General features: G+C 52.2%; 1 protein-coding gene across 1 annotated transcript in view; it reads left to right on the forward strand.

Annotated features, from left to right (window-relative positions):
* Positions 1-12,338, forward strand: part of LOC144365970 (uncharacterized) — a 45,468-nt gene that overhangs the window by 5,457 nt on the left and 27,673 nt on the right. The window contains exon 2 of the mRNA XM_078018802.1: positions 6,636-6,718. Coding sequence (XP_077874928.1) covers positions 6,636-6,718 — 83 coding nt within the window. The remainder of the gene's footprint in view (positions 1-6,635; positions 6,719-12,338) is intronic.

Raw genomic sequence — 12,338 nt, forward strand, 5'->3', positions numbered from 1 at the left:
CAGAATAGTGCTGCATTTTGTAGATCAGCCACATTTTGCTTCTCTGTTTATCAACTGATAGGCTCTGTGGTTCTTTTCACTCTGGGGCTGTATGAACAGTGCTGCTGCAAATATTTGTGTACATGTTTTTGTGTGGACATATGTTCAGTTATCTTGGGGTATACCAAAGGAGTAGAATTGCTGTGTCCTATGAAGATAGGACTTTCTATTTAAAGATGGAAAGTGCAGAAGAATCCATTAAATCATGTGACCTGGTGGCTGCCTCCAGTCATCCCACTGTTTAGAGCTGTATGACCCCAGATAATTGAACTGACCTCTCTGAATCTCAGTGGCTTTTATTATTGTTGTTGTTGTTTGTGTGTTAAGTGTCTTAAATGAAGAGAGTGCCTTTGTGATGTCCTTGTGAAAATTAACTAAATAATGTAGGTGGACGTGATCATAAGTGATGCACTGTGAGGCTCTTGGGTATCTTCATCCATTCTGTCAGACGCTCACAGGCGAATGCTGGGAAGATCTCCTGCAGCATGGGCTGTACTCAGCAAATCCTTTCCTTCCTAGCTAATGGCCCTGCTGGAAAATAACCCCATGAGAGGTGCCTAGAGAAGAAATAAATCTTTTCTTTGGGAATTTCCAGCACCATCTTGAGCCAGAGTGGGTGACTTTCCAGTTGCATATGCTACACTCACAATGCACACATGTTAAACACATGGCACACATTACATGGTGTGCCACACATCACAGTGTGCTGCACACGCACTTCATGTGTGCCACACATTCAGTGCACATGTCTCTCACTCACTTATGCTCCTCCCTGCACACGTCACATACTGAATGTGTGTTCATACATGTTGCATGGCACTGTATACATGTCATACGCACTGTGTATGTGCCACACACTGCACATATGCTTCACACATGCTACGCACTCCATACAAGCTGCTCATGCTACACAGTGCTGTACTATAGACACGAACGGTGCCAGACTTCCGCAGGGTCAGAGCCAGGGAGGGGGAATAACGGGGCTGGGGGCCTGGTGGCGCCCTCCTGTAATTCTAGCGACTGAGATAGAAGAATCAAAAGTTTGAGGCCAGCCTCAGCAACCTGGCGAGACCCTCAGCAACTTAGTGAGAACCTCTCACAATTAACAATATAAGAGGGCTGGGGAATGTAGCTTGGTGGTGAAGTGCCCCTGGCTTCCTGCCCGGGGATGGGGAATGGGAATGGCAGCTGAATACACTGAAGACTCCCTCTGTGACACACGCTCTCCTCGTTGATGTCACACAGACTGACCGTTTTTCCTCACAGCAACTGTATGGGGTCCACCCAGCCAGGAAGCCAGCAGGGTGAACCTGCTGTCCCAGCCCTGACACTGACCAAGAGACCGACCGCCTGTCCCGACTCAGGGTTTATAGGTGTCATACTGGTATGAATTTATACCACAGGGAAATGCTTATTTAGGGAGTTAATGGTAAAACTCAATCGTTTGAAAGAATGAAAATTATTCAACTCAGCAAACATCAGATGTGATTTGCAAGCCTCTGGCGGGATACTGCGAGGACGAATGACAGTGTTACAAAGAGCAAATTGCAGTAACTCACAATGCAGTAACTCACAATGCAGTAACTCACAATGCAGTAACTCACAATGCAGTATCTGTGATGAGACACTAACACAAAGAGAACATTCTAGAAGAATGCTATGAATGCTAAGGGAATGCAGGGAGGAGACATGGCCTTCTGGCCCAAGGTGAGGTGGTGGGGGCAGCAGTGCAGATCTGACAGGCCTCAGCCTTTGGCTGCATGGGTGACGGAGTAACTGGTGAAGTGGGGTGTGGGGTGGGAGGAGGTGGCAGTCGCGTCCTGGTGGGGGAGCAGAGCTGCAAAGGCAGCGAGGCCACAGAGCGGAGGGCCTCTGGGAGGCCAGCTGACCAGTGAGGCCGCTGGGACTGCAGCAGGGGAAGTGACGGAAGCCCGGAGGTGGGGCTGGGCCGGGTCACTGGGTTTTAGGGATTTTAAGTGACAACCCTGAACCCTGGGGGTCAGGAGGGTGGTGACAGCCATGCACACGTTGGTTGGTAGCAACAAAATTGGGAGCAGGACAGCTTCAGGGAGAGGCAGATGTACATAAATATCAGGTAACATTAGCGATGAACCTCAGAGGACGCTATAAATAGTATATTGTCCACTTGCTGGCTGTCAGCCGGTGCCCAAGAACACACCTGTCCCAGCCTCCTCACCAGAATTGGAGCATCAGCCCCAGCCCTTGGTGACACAGTGCTGGGGTGGGGACGGCTCCAGTTGCATTGAAGGCAGCTGCTTTGGTGGGTGGAGAAGACTGGCCACGCGGATGATGAGGGTGGGGGAGTAGCACCAGCCCTGCCGAGAGTCCCGACTGTTGAACACGGTGGCTGACGTCCGGCACGGCAGACCCCGTTTGCTCCACCACCATCCCCTGTGGTGGCTGCTGATCATCATCCCTGCTTCACACAGGAGAAAACTCAAGCCCAGAGCAGGCAGCTACAAGGCCACACAACTAGTAAGTGGCAGAGCTGGAAGCCCAGGCCAGGCCACCTTCCTGCCTGCTCCTGGGAATTCACCATCAGTGCACTTAGCTCTGACTGTGGGGGAGCCACAGGAGCAAGGTTCCAAGGAGATGTGACCCAGGACAGGCCCATTTGGGAAGACGGGTAGATGTAATTGAGGACAGGATGGGTCTTTAAAGGGAGAGGGGTCCGGAGGTGAAGCACCACACAGCGGAGAGGTCCCCACTGAGCGATGGTGGGCCAGCTTCCCTGGAGCGTGGCCACACCTGGCTCTGGGTGAGGAGGTGTGTGCAGATGTTGTAGTTGCCAAGTCTCACCAGCAGGAGGCCCCTGCGTCCAGGGTGGCCGTCAGTTCTCCTCAAGCTGGAGCCCAGCGAGAGGGAAGGCGTTTGGGGGTGGGGCAGAGGGGAGTTTATAAGGACCAAGAGAATGCCAGGTTTATAAGGCCCTCTGCAGGAAGTCGCATCGGGAGATCATTTGAAAAGTCCCTGCACCTCCCTCTCTGCCCACGGCAGGGTTAGAAAGGGCAAGTGCAGGGGGGGGGGGGTGGGGGGGTTGTGTAGCAGAGGGAGGCGGGAGGGGGTGGCAGGCGGGAGGGGGTGGGGCAGGCGGGAGGGGGTGGCAGGCGGGAGGCACTCTTGCAGCTGGCAATGCACAGTGTTTCTGACTCTGGGGTCTCTTCAGGGTTATCTAGGATGGGCCAGCCACCCTACCGTGCATAGTCACCTCCTGAATGTGGGATCTGCCCCTCAGGCAGTCACCCTCCTGTTTTCTTTCTCTGCTCCTCCTCCAGGCAGATGGTTAGCCTGTTCCCCAGGACCTGAGCAGGCCTGGCCCATTCCCACCCCTTCCCTGGTCCTGCTGGCACCTCTGGGTCTTGCTCATAACTCGCCTCCTCCAGGAAGCCTTCCCTGCCCTCCCAGTCCCCCAGCTCCTCTTCACTGGCCTTTCCCGGGGCTGCCTATTGGGCCATCTGCCCTTTCACGCAGGCCCATGTAGAACTCCATTTGATGAGGAAACTCATTAGCAGTTACGTGACTGGCCACTGCCCTGAAGTCAGAGATGCACAGTGAACTGGACAAGAAAGGGTGAACAGGACAGGCCGGTTCCTGCCCCCCACGCACAGACAGTCTAGTTGCCCAACTGACATGTCCTTTCAACAGCCCCGGGCACACTTAGGAAACACCTGGCTCTGGGGAGTGGGAGACCGGATAAGAGGACACCGTCCCCCTTGGGGAACCTCTGTCCAAGGCAAGACAGCCAAGAAGATTGGGCGGAGGTGTTAGCACGTGAGTCATGCTATACACCTATCTCAGAAGCAATCATACTGCACATTTTAAAGAGTAAAACGGCAGGAGTATTCTGAGGACAAGGAGAGCACCTGTAGCCTCCTACACACACCCTAAAACCTCTCCCACTTCGTTTCTGAGACTTTCATTTCCTTTCATGGGAAAATTAAGTATTTCATTTCAAGGCTTAGAAAACTGACTTCAACTCTGATCAGATTCCTGACAGAAGCAAGAAAATTCAGGAATAAACACGAGGCATCCCATTGTAGAGAGGAGGACACAGTTCAGCCATTCTTGGGTTCACAAGGCAAACCTGCTGGTCCTCAGGCATCCCTCCCTCTCTGGTCTCTTCTGTGTCCCTGTGTGCCCGCCCAGGGCACCGTCATAGGTGTACGGAGCCTTCTGCTGCCTCCCGGGATCCCAGCAGGGTTGACTTTCAGGAAGTCAGTGGGGAAAGGCTGAGGAAGACCAGCAGAGGCCACCTGGCGGTGGGGCACCAGGGACCCCACACACACACTGGGCAGGTGCTCAGCTGCAACCAGCTGCTCTGCAGAGTCTGCTGGGAGCAACCCCCTGCTTACACGCTGAGCCAGGGCGTTTATCGGGTGCCTCGCGGGGTGGCCGTGTGAGGGAAGGGGCATGGTTTATACCTGACCGATGACTCAGAAGTAGGAAGGGGAAGCCACTTCTTCCCCGCCCACCCCACAAGACAGCGGCTGACAGGTGCACCTGAGCATCACTGTGACAGACATGCGTCCTGCATGAGCTCCTCCTCCTAACAAAGCCACCTTTCCCTCTCTAGCCCTGGCCTCTTTGGGAAGGACGGCAGGAAAGACCAGGCGAGACTGGGGTGAAGTTTCCAAAAACCCTCCACTGGGTCGCAGGGCTGGACCACTGGCATGTGAAGTCGCATCCTGCGGTCTTCCAAGAGATTTTTTCTAGGATCTTCACACTCACTTTGCTTCTCTCCGGTAAAAACCAGATGGCAAGTGGGGACGAAGTCAGGTCGTCCGTCCAGGGGAACAGTTGAGTGGGAGCACCTCCACGGGATGCTGGCCTTTTAGCTGGCCAAGAAAACCTCTGCTTTTTTCTCTCTAGCTTTCACATAGGAGGGAAAACATATGACCCTTGACTTTCTGAGTTTGGCTCACTCCACTTGACATAATGCTCTCAAGTTCCATCCATTTTCCTAGAAAAGACATGCTTTCATTCTTCTTCATGGCCGAATCTTTATTCAGAGCTTTCTCCGTTGTATGTTGAGACAACATTTCCTCTTCCACTCATCCATTTTCGGACACCTAGGCTGGCTCCATAACTTGGCTATTAGGAACTGTGCTGTGATAAAGGAAACCAAACTAGGACATAGACAGATAGAGCAGAGGAAGGGGACAAGGCGGAGGAGGAGGGGAAGTTCTGGGAAACAAAATTGACCCCATGATGCTGCGTCCATGGACAAATACAGCACAAAAGGAGATCCGTGGAAGGAAGGAAGCAGGGGAGGGAGGGGAGGGAGGGGGAGGCCCTGGGGAATGAGGCTGATCAAATTAGCTATGTGCCTGCAGAGATATGCCACAATGACACCCATTGTTATATGTAATTACAATTATGTATACAATGTACCCATAAAAGTCATAAAAAGAAAGAAAGCCTTTGTAAAAGGATGCCTTTCTATGGGCGGTGGTAGGCTCTGGGTCCTAGCCCAACAGTGCCTCCTCCTCTGGGGGACCTTGACTCCCTGCCTCACACCCAACAGCTTTGCAGCCCTCAGTCCAGTTCCCAGTCTTCCTTTCTTCTGGCTCCTCGGTTACCCTCAAGTTCACCTGCAGTGAGACCTATACCATCTCCCTATTCTTATCTTATTTATCCTGGGGGGCTGGGGAGCCAACAGTGAATATGACTTCTGTTTGACCTTGGGATAGGTCTTTGCATTTGGTGGTCAGCAGTTCTGATGTTCAGGGAAATCTACTTGCACTGAAATCTGGCACCACACCTAGAAGGAAGGTGACCAAAAATGGGTGACCAAGCTGGGGGCCTCATTCCACCGGCAGGAAGATGCCCAGTGCTCTGCACGGCCCATCACCACCTCCAGCCTGGGAAGCAGTGATGCCCCCAGGACCTGTTGGGGATTCCTTACGGCCTACAAACTGGGAGTAACCAGAGGACATAAGGGGTGAATGACAGAATACAGCAGAGTGCCGGCAGGGTCCTGCAGCCATTCCCAACAGGGTGGAGAACAAGACTCACTGAGATGAACGCAGCCCACGGTGGAGGAAAGACGTGAAGACCTGCAGTCAGGGTGTTGCTTATGGTCGTCCAGTGGCTGCACATGGAAGAGCAGGGACGGCACACCAGGACAGAGAGGTGGTAAACTGGAGACCCAGAAGTCAGGGCTCCTGATTAAGGGACTAGGCCTGGGAGGGAGCATTTCTGCTTCATCTCTCCAGCCCTGGTGGCTCCTCAGCCAGGGTGACGGCAATGGCTTGTGCTACCACAGCTTTTGCTCTGTGCGAAACTGGGTTGATGGTCTAACAGCAGTTCAACCACTGGAGCTCTCAAAGGGTCCACGGCCCAGCCCTTGGACTGGGTCTGGCTTACCTATCATCTCACCAGGTGAACGTATTCTGACTTAGGTGTAACTCCCTCCCAACAGCACGGCAGGACAGATGGTGGTAACAAGGAGAGAGCTTGCTTTGTAAGCCTTGTTTAAGAACATGCTTTACAGGAGTGCTCCTGTCCTGGAGCTCAGCTGCTGTTTCCTACCAAGGCAGAGACAAAGACCAACCCGCTTTGCTTTGTTTCCACAGCTCAAGAGCCTGGCCCAGAGCTGTACCTCAGCACAGACTGCTGGATGGAGGAAGATTTTTTGCAAGCCATGGACAATCACCAGGTAGGTGAAAACGCACTGAGGGGAACTGCCATCCCAGAACTCACCAACCACCCAGCCTCTCTCTGCACTGAGGTCTCACTGCTGCCGGCTTGGCTGATCTCATTTCTGGGCACTCACATCACAGCAGCAGAATGTGAACTATGTAGACAGTAAGTAAGGCCCAGATTGCTCTCAGATACATGGCATCCCAGGGACAGGACATCAGGTTGTTCATTGAGTCACTCAGGTATTTTTGGCATCAATGTGGGTGTACTCCAAAAAGAACCAAAGAGCAGGAAATAAACAAGTTCAAAAAGTAAGGTGCAGTGAATCCAAGAAGGTTGTTTAAATTTTTCTTCACTGAGTTGGCCCAAAATTGATGAGCCTCAATATCCTTCCCTGAGGCTCTCACTTAGCACTGGCTGGAACTTGGGCAGGACAAAACTTGGACTGGGATTGGGCATTTGTCATTGGCCAGATGCTTCTCACCATGACAACGGTGAAGCCATTCCCTTCAAAACCTCCTTGGGCTGTGGACCCAGAGATCACCCCAGCTAGACTTGGGACGGTGGGCGGCACAGAGTGTAAGAAACTGGGACCCCAGTTCGGATGTGGTGGACGCCAAAGCCTGGGCTCTTACCTACAGCTCTTCATGAAGTGCACCTGATGGACCTAAATGACTGGAAGGAGCGGGTCTGGGAGCCATCAAAGCTACACCGGACAGTGGACAGCATTGGGAAAGCCCAGAGTGGCCTCCAGGAAAGGTGGCGTCCGGTGATATCACGGCAGCCCCTTCCCACCCTACACTCTCCTGGGGCCCAAAGGCCACCCTAGGCTGCCCTGGAGGCAGGACTCACTCCACGCCCGACTGCAGCCACTCTGCTGCGGCACCGCCCCGGGCCGCCTGTAGAGGGCGCCCTCTGCCCTCGGAGGCCGGAGCACTCACCGCGGGAGCGCGCTGCTGAGCCTGGAACCCGGTCGGACGTAGTCCCTGCTTCAGCTGGCCGCGGCGGTGGAGGGGAGGCAGTGTTCGCCCTCGTTGTCGCCCGGCGTCTGGGAACCAAGGCTATACAGCTGCGATCCGAACCTCTGAGTCACAGGCTGTGTCGTGGGGACTTCTGGGGAAGGACCGGGAGAGCTGGGGGGAGGAAAGGCTGAGGGGGCATTTGCATACCCCGCCCTGTCCTCTGCTGAGAGACCCTCCGCAGGTGGCTTCCCCGACTGAGCCCAGGTTGCGGGCAGGGGAGCAGAGAGAGGAAGGGGACTGCGGAGGAGGGGCCGGAGCAGAGCCTCCTGCACTTGGGGATCCGCTGAAGCCTCCTTTAGCTGGGACCTAGGTGTGGTCAGGGACCTGGGGAGTTCCTAGGGCACCGAGGATGGACAGTTACGGAAACGTGCTTCTTCGTGAAGCACAGGAAGACTGCTTTTCCAAACTCCCCAAACACCAGAGAAACTGACTGCGGGTCTGAGTAGTGCCTGAGAATGACTGCCTCCAGGGGGCCAGAGCGTCTGGCCTGGGGCAGGGGTCCCCACTGACCTGAAGGCCACTCCCCTCCTGTGCCTCCCAGGGAGGACTGCAGGAACAATGGCAGCCCCTTAAGACAATGGTTGGAGTTACTGTCAACTTGCTCGCCAACAACCAAGTATCTAAATCTACACACTGTGACTGAAACAATCGTTTTAGTGTTTAAAACCTCAAATAAAAGATTCTAGTATAGGTGGCTGAGGCTGTAGCTCAATGTCAAGACACAATGGCCAGCCCTGCGAAAATAAAAGTAAAAAGAGACACGAATGATCGGTCATAAGCCAATATGTACAGTAGGGACGAATGAGAATGGAAACCCAGTTTACAGAAGTCAAATAAACAGTTTTTGGTCTTGAATAAAGAAGCTAAGTGGCACTACAGCGTGTGCGACTGTCCCTCATGCAGATGGACTTCAGACCTTTTCCTCCGCTGGGGGACCCAGATTCCTCCAGCATCTTCAAGTGCTTCTGTCACCAGTAAGTGATCCTCTCACTGGAGGAGGGTCCTGAGAGTCCCCCCCACCCACCCAGGCTTGAGGGCCCTGGAGATCGTCACAGAAAGGAATTTGAGGACAGACCAGAGAGGCGCAGATCACTCTGAGAGACAGGGAGGAGTGGGGGCTTTGGAGAGGAAGCCCTGGCTCCAGCTTAGCTGCCTATTTACACAGGGAAGATCCACAGGGGCGTGATCTAAGAGGGTGTTTTAATTCCCCCTGGGTTGCTAACTGTGCAGTGGGCCCCTCCCAGAGCAGGGGATCATTTACTTGTGGACCCCCAATGGCGTGGAGGGTCGTTTTTTTCTGCCTCCTTCTGCCTTTGAACACGGTACTACATTGGTTTACCTGTGGATAGGGCCTAATAACTGATGGAGTAGTGCTGGTTGGGGTCAAGGAGAGCAAAAGTGACTCTTAATCCAGGTGGGAAAGTACATTAAACCTGGAATTGAATCTTGGCCACTCCTGGGTGTCTCATACGTCTCCTTCCGACCTATCCTTAAGTCTTTTTTTATTTACCTCAGTCTGACCCAGTTGATCTGCTGGCTCCTCTTGTAAGGATGCGTGAAAAGAAACCTGCTTGTCCTGCCTGCTGATCTGGAACGTGCAGTTTGAGAACACACAGCCTTCCAGCCCGGAACCCTGCAGACCTAGGCCACTGTTCTCATGGTGTGACCCAGGCTGGGGGCCTTACATGTCCTCTGAGCTTCACCCAATCAGATACAATACAAACACCTCCCAGAAGAAGGGGCGATTCCTCATCCTCTTTGAAACTTCCCCCTACCCACAGGATCCTGTAGAGTGCTTTGCATACCTTAGGTGCTCAATAATTGAATTTTCTGCCCTGTTTGCACAAAGACCCAAATGCCAGTGATCATCTCCAATGACATTTAAAGAGTCTGTGAATCAGACTAACCACGTCTTTAAATCCTGACCTGATTTAGCTCAGATCTGGTTTCACAACTACAGTTGCAGACTGCCAGTCAAAGCAGGATCTCTGGACTCCTTCCATGTACCTGGCACAGAGATGGGTGCTGGGAATATAAAAATGAACACAACAAAGGCCCCACTCTCGAGGAGCTATCAACATAGTGACAGGTGAGCCAGTCGCCAGGAGACGGTGTGAGAGATGGAGCAGGCGCTAGGAAGCTTAATGGGAGATGCCCGGGGAATCTGAAAGGTCCAGCAGTTCCACCTACAGGTGGGATCTGATCTGGGTTCTGATAGACCAGAGGGGCTTGCAGAGCCAGAGTGTGTTGCTCAAGTGGAGAAGCGCAGCACCCTAAATGCCATGGTACCTTGAAAGGCCCCAGGAAATGCCATTTGTGTGGCCCTACCTCAACAACCACCTGGGGGCAATAAGAACACCCTCGCTTTAGATGAACATGTTATTTACATGTTCATGAAAAAAAAAAAATCTTCTTATACAACATAAAGAGCTTGACAACCATCTGGAGCCCTCCTCCTCCACCCAGGCCCCCAGGGCTGGGCTGCCTTCCTCTGCCTCTGCCTCCCCTGTCTGGCTTCCCTTCCAAACCACCCTAGTCTCTTTCACCAGTTTGTGCTGGGAAGAGTGAAATGTCACAGCGCTGGGCCTCCTCTGCCCAGAGCAACCCTGAGCACCAGCCGTGGGCTGCCCAGCACGAGCTCCTCTGCAGGCGACCTGGTCCTCTTCCTGCCGCTCACACACGTGGGCGTCTCCAAGACCGTGGTGTTTCCCCTGAGCCCCGGGTGAGCTCATAGCAGACAGCCTCTGCAAATAGAACGTTCCATGGTGGCCTTCATGTAAGTGGGAGGCTCTAGATGACACCTACAGGGAGAAAGACGCAGTCTTCAACTCTGACTGGTGCGCATGACTGAAGGCCCAGTGTGGAGGCCCCACTTCCACCTGGCCCTGCCTTGATCATCCTCCGCCCCTTCTTTCCTCTGAGCTTCAGGTTTCCCATCTATAAGCAAAGCTGGAGGGTTTCCATCCTATTCATGGGACCAGAAAGAATTAAAATCAAGTGAGATAACACAAGTAAAAGTGCTTTGAACTCTAAATCTTGTGGGGGAAAAAAAAAAGCATGCATTGTTGTTATTGTAGAAAATATAGAGGTCCTGGTGTTGGCATCGTGCTGGGTTTTAAATTGCATTTTACTGCAATTCAAGAATAAAATACCAACAGGGGAAAAAGTTAAAAATCTAGACACCCAGTGGGGATGGGGCGGTGGCTTGGTGATAGATCACTTGCCTGGCATGTGCAAGACCCTGGGTTCAACCCCCAGCTACAAGAGAAAATATCATCAATCTCTGCTATGTTTGTCCATTGGACAATTTTAGAACAGAGAAGGAAAGAATGGGACCTTTAATATCATTCCGAATAAAAGTTAGGCACTTTCTGCTAGTTCCATCTGGCACCTAGAGCCCTCGCTGGCACATAGTAGGTGCTCAGAAAACATTTGTTTTTATTGTTCAGGAGTGTGCTGGCCTTGAAGGACTGCTGTGTTGAAGGACTGTGTAGGAATGTTCCCCACCAGGCCACCCTGGGACACAGGCCATAGGTGACTGATCCAGGTAGGGATCTGGATGGATTCCCACCACCCCCAGGTTCCCCAGCCTGGTACTTCCACATCGTTCCACAATTTGCCCCTGACTTCAAAATGGCCACAGGAGGTGATGGCTCAGGATGAAGTGAATCGAGATGACCTCAGTGGAAAGCAAATTAAGCAAGACACAGAAAGGTGTAACGTAGTTTCACAAGTTTTATTCAGCCATAAAGAAGAATAAAACTGTGTCTTTTGCAGGAAAAATGGGTAGAACTTGAGAACAATACATTAAGTAAAATAAGCCAAACTCAGAAAGTCAAGGGTTGTATGTTTTCTATCCTATGTGGAACTAGAGAGGGAAAAGGAAAAGAAAGGTTGGGAAATCTCATGAAAACAAGGGAGATCAGTAGAGTAGAGGAAAGGGACGTGGCGGGGAGGTGGGAGGAACGGGGAATACTGGGGAGTGATGCTGGCCAAATTATAGTGTGATACCGAGTGCACATATGAATATGTTACATAGTGTAACACCATTATGTACAACTATAATGCACCAATTAAAAAAATATGGGGGAAAAAAGAATGTAGCCCCATATGTCCTTGAATGCCTCATTCATTCCTGGGGCCTGTTCCACATCCCAGCAGCTACCAGGGATGCAGAAATGAGTGAGATTCCTTGTGCATTACAATAGAGAAGATAGACAAGCAGGATAATCAGGCAATAGCAGTTTGCAAACAGACACCCACTCCAAACTGCACACAGTCCCTGGGTCTCCAAAGTGCACACCATCCCTGGGTTGAAATGGGAAGAGGCCCCTCAAGAGCTTCAGGGCGCTGTCACACAGAGAGGGCAGCACTGCAGGTAGGAAGCCTGGCAACGGGTTAAACACATGCAGAAGCTTCCCCCAGCAGCTTTGTGGAGGGGACAGAGAGTTGAGGGAGTTAAGATGTGAAATAAAGAAAATGTCGGAAAAAGAAAAAGAGAAAGAAAAAGAAGAAGAGGAGGAAGAAGATATTGGAAATAATGTGGGTGACCTGCCCCCAAGAGCACAGAACTTCAGCAATGGCAACTAAAAAGAAAAGGAAGCAGAGAATGGG

This window comes from Ictidomys tridecemlineatus, chromosome 8 (assembly GCF_052094955.1).
Source record: "Ictidomys tridecemlineatus isolate mIctTri1 chromosome 8, mIctTri1.hap1, whole genome shotgun sequence".
In the NCBI taxonomy this organism is placed as follows: Eukaryota; Metazoa; Chordata; class Mammalia; order Rodentia; family Sciuridae; genus Ictidomys; species Ictidomys tridecemlineatus.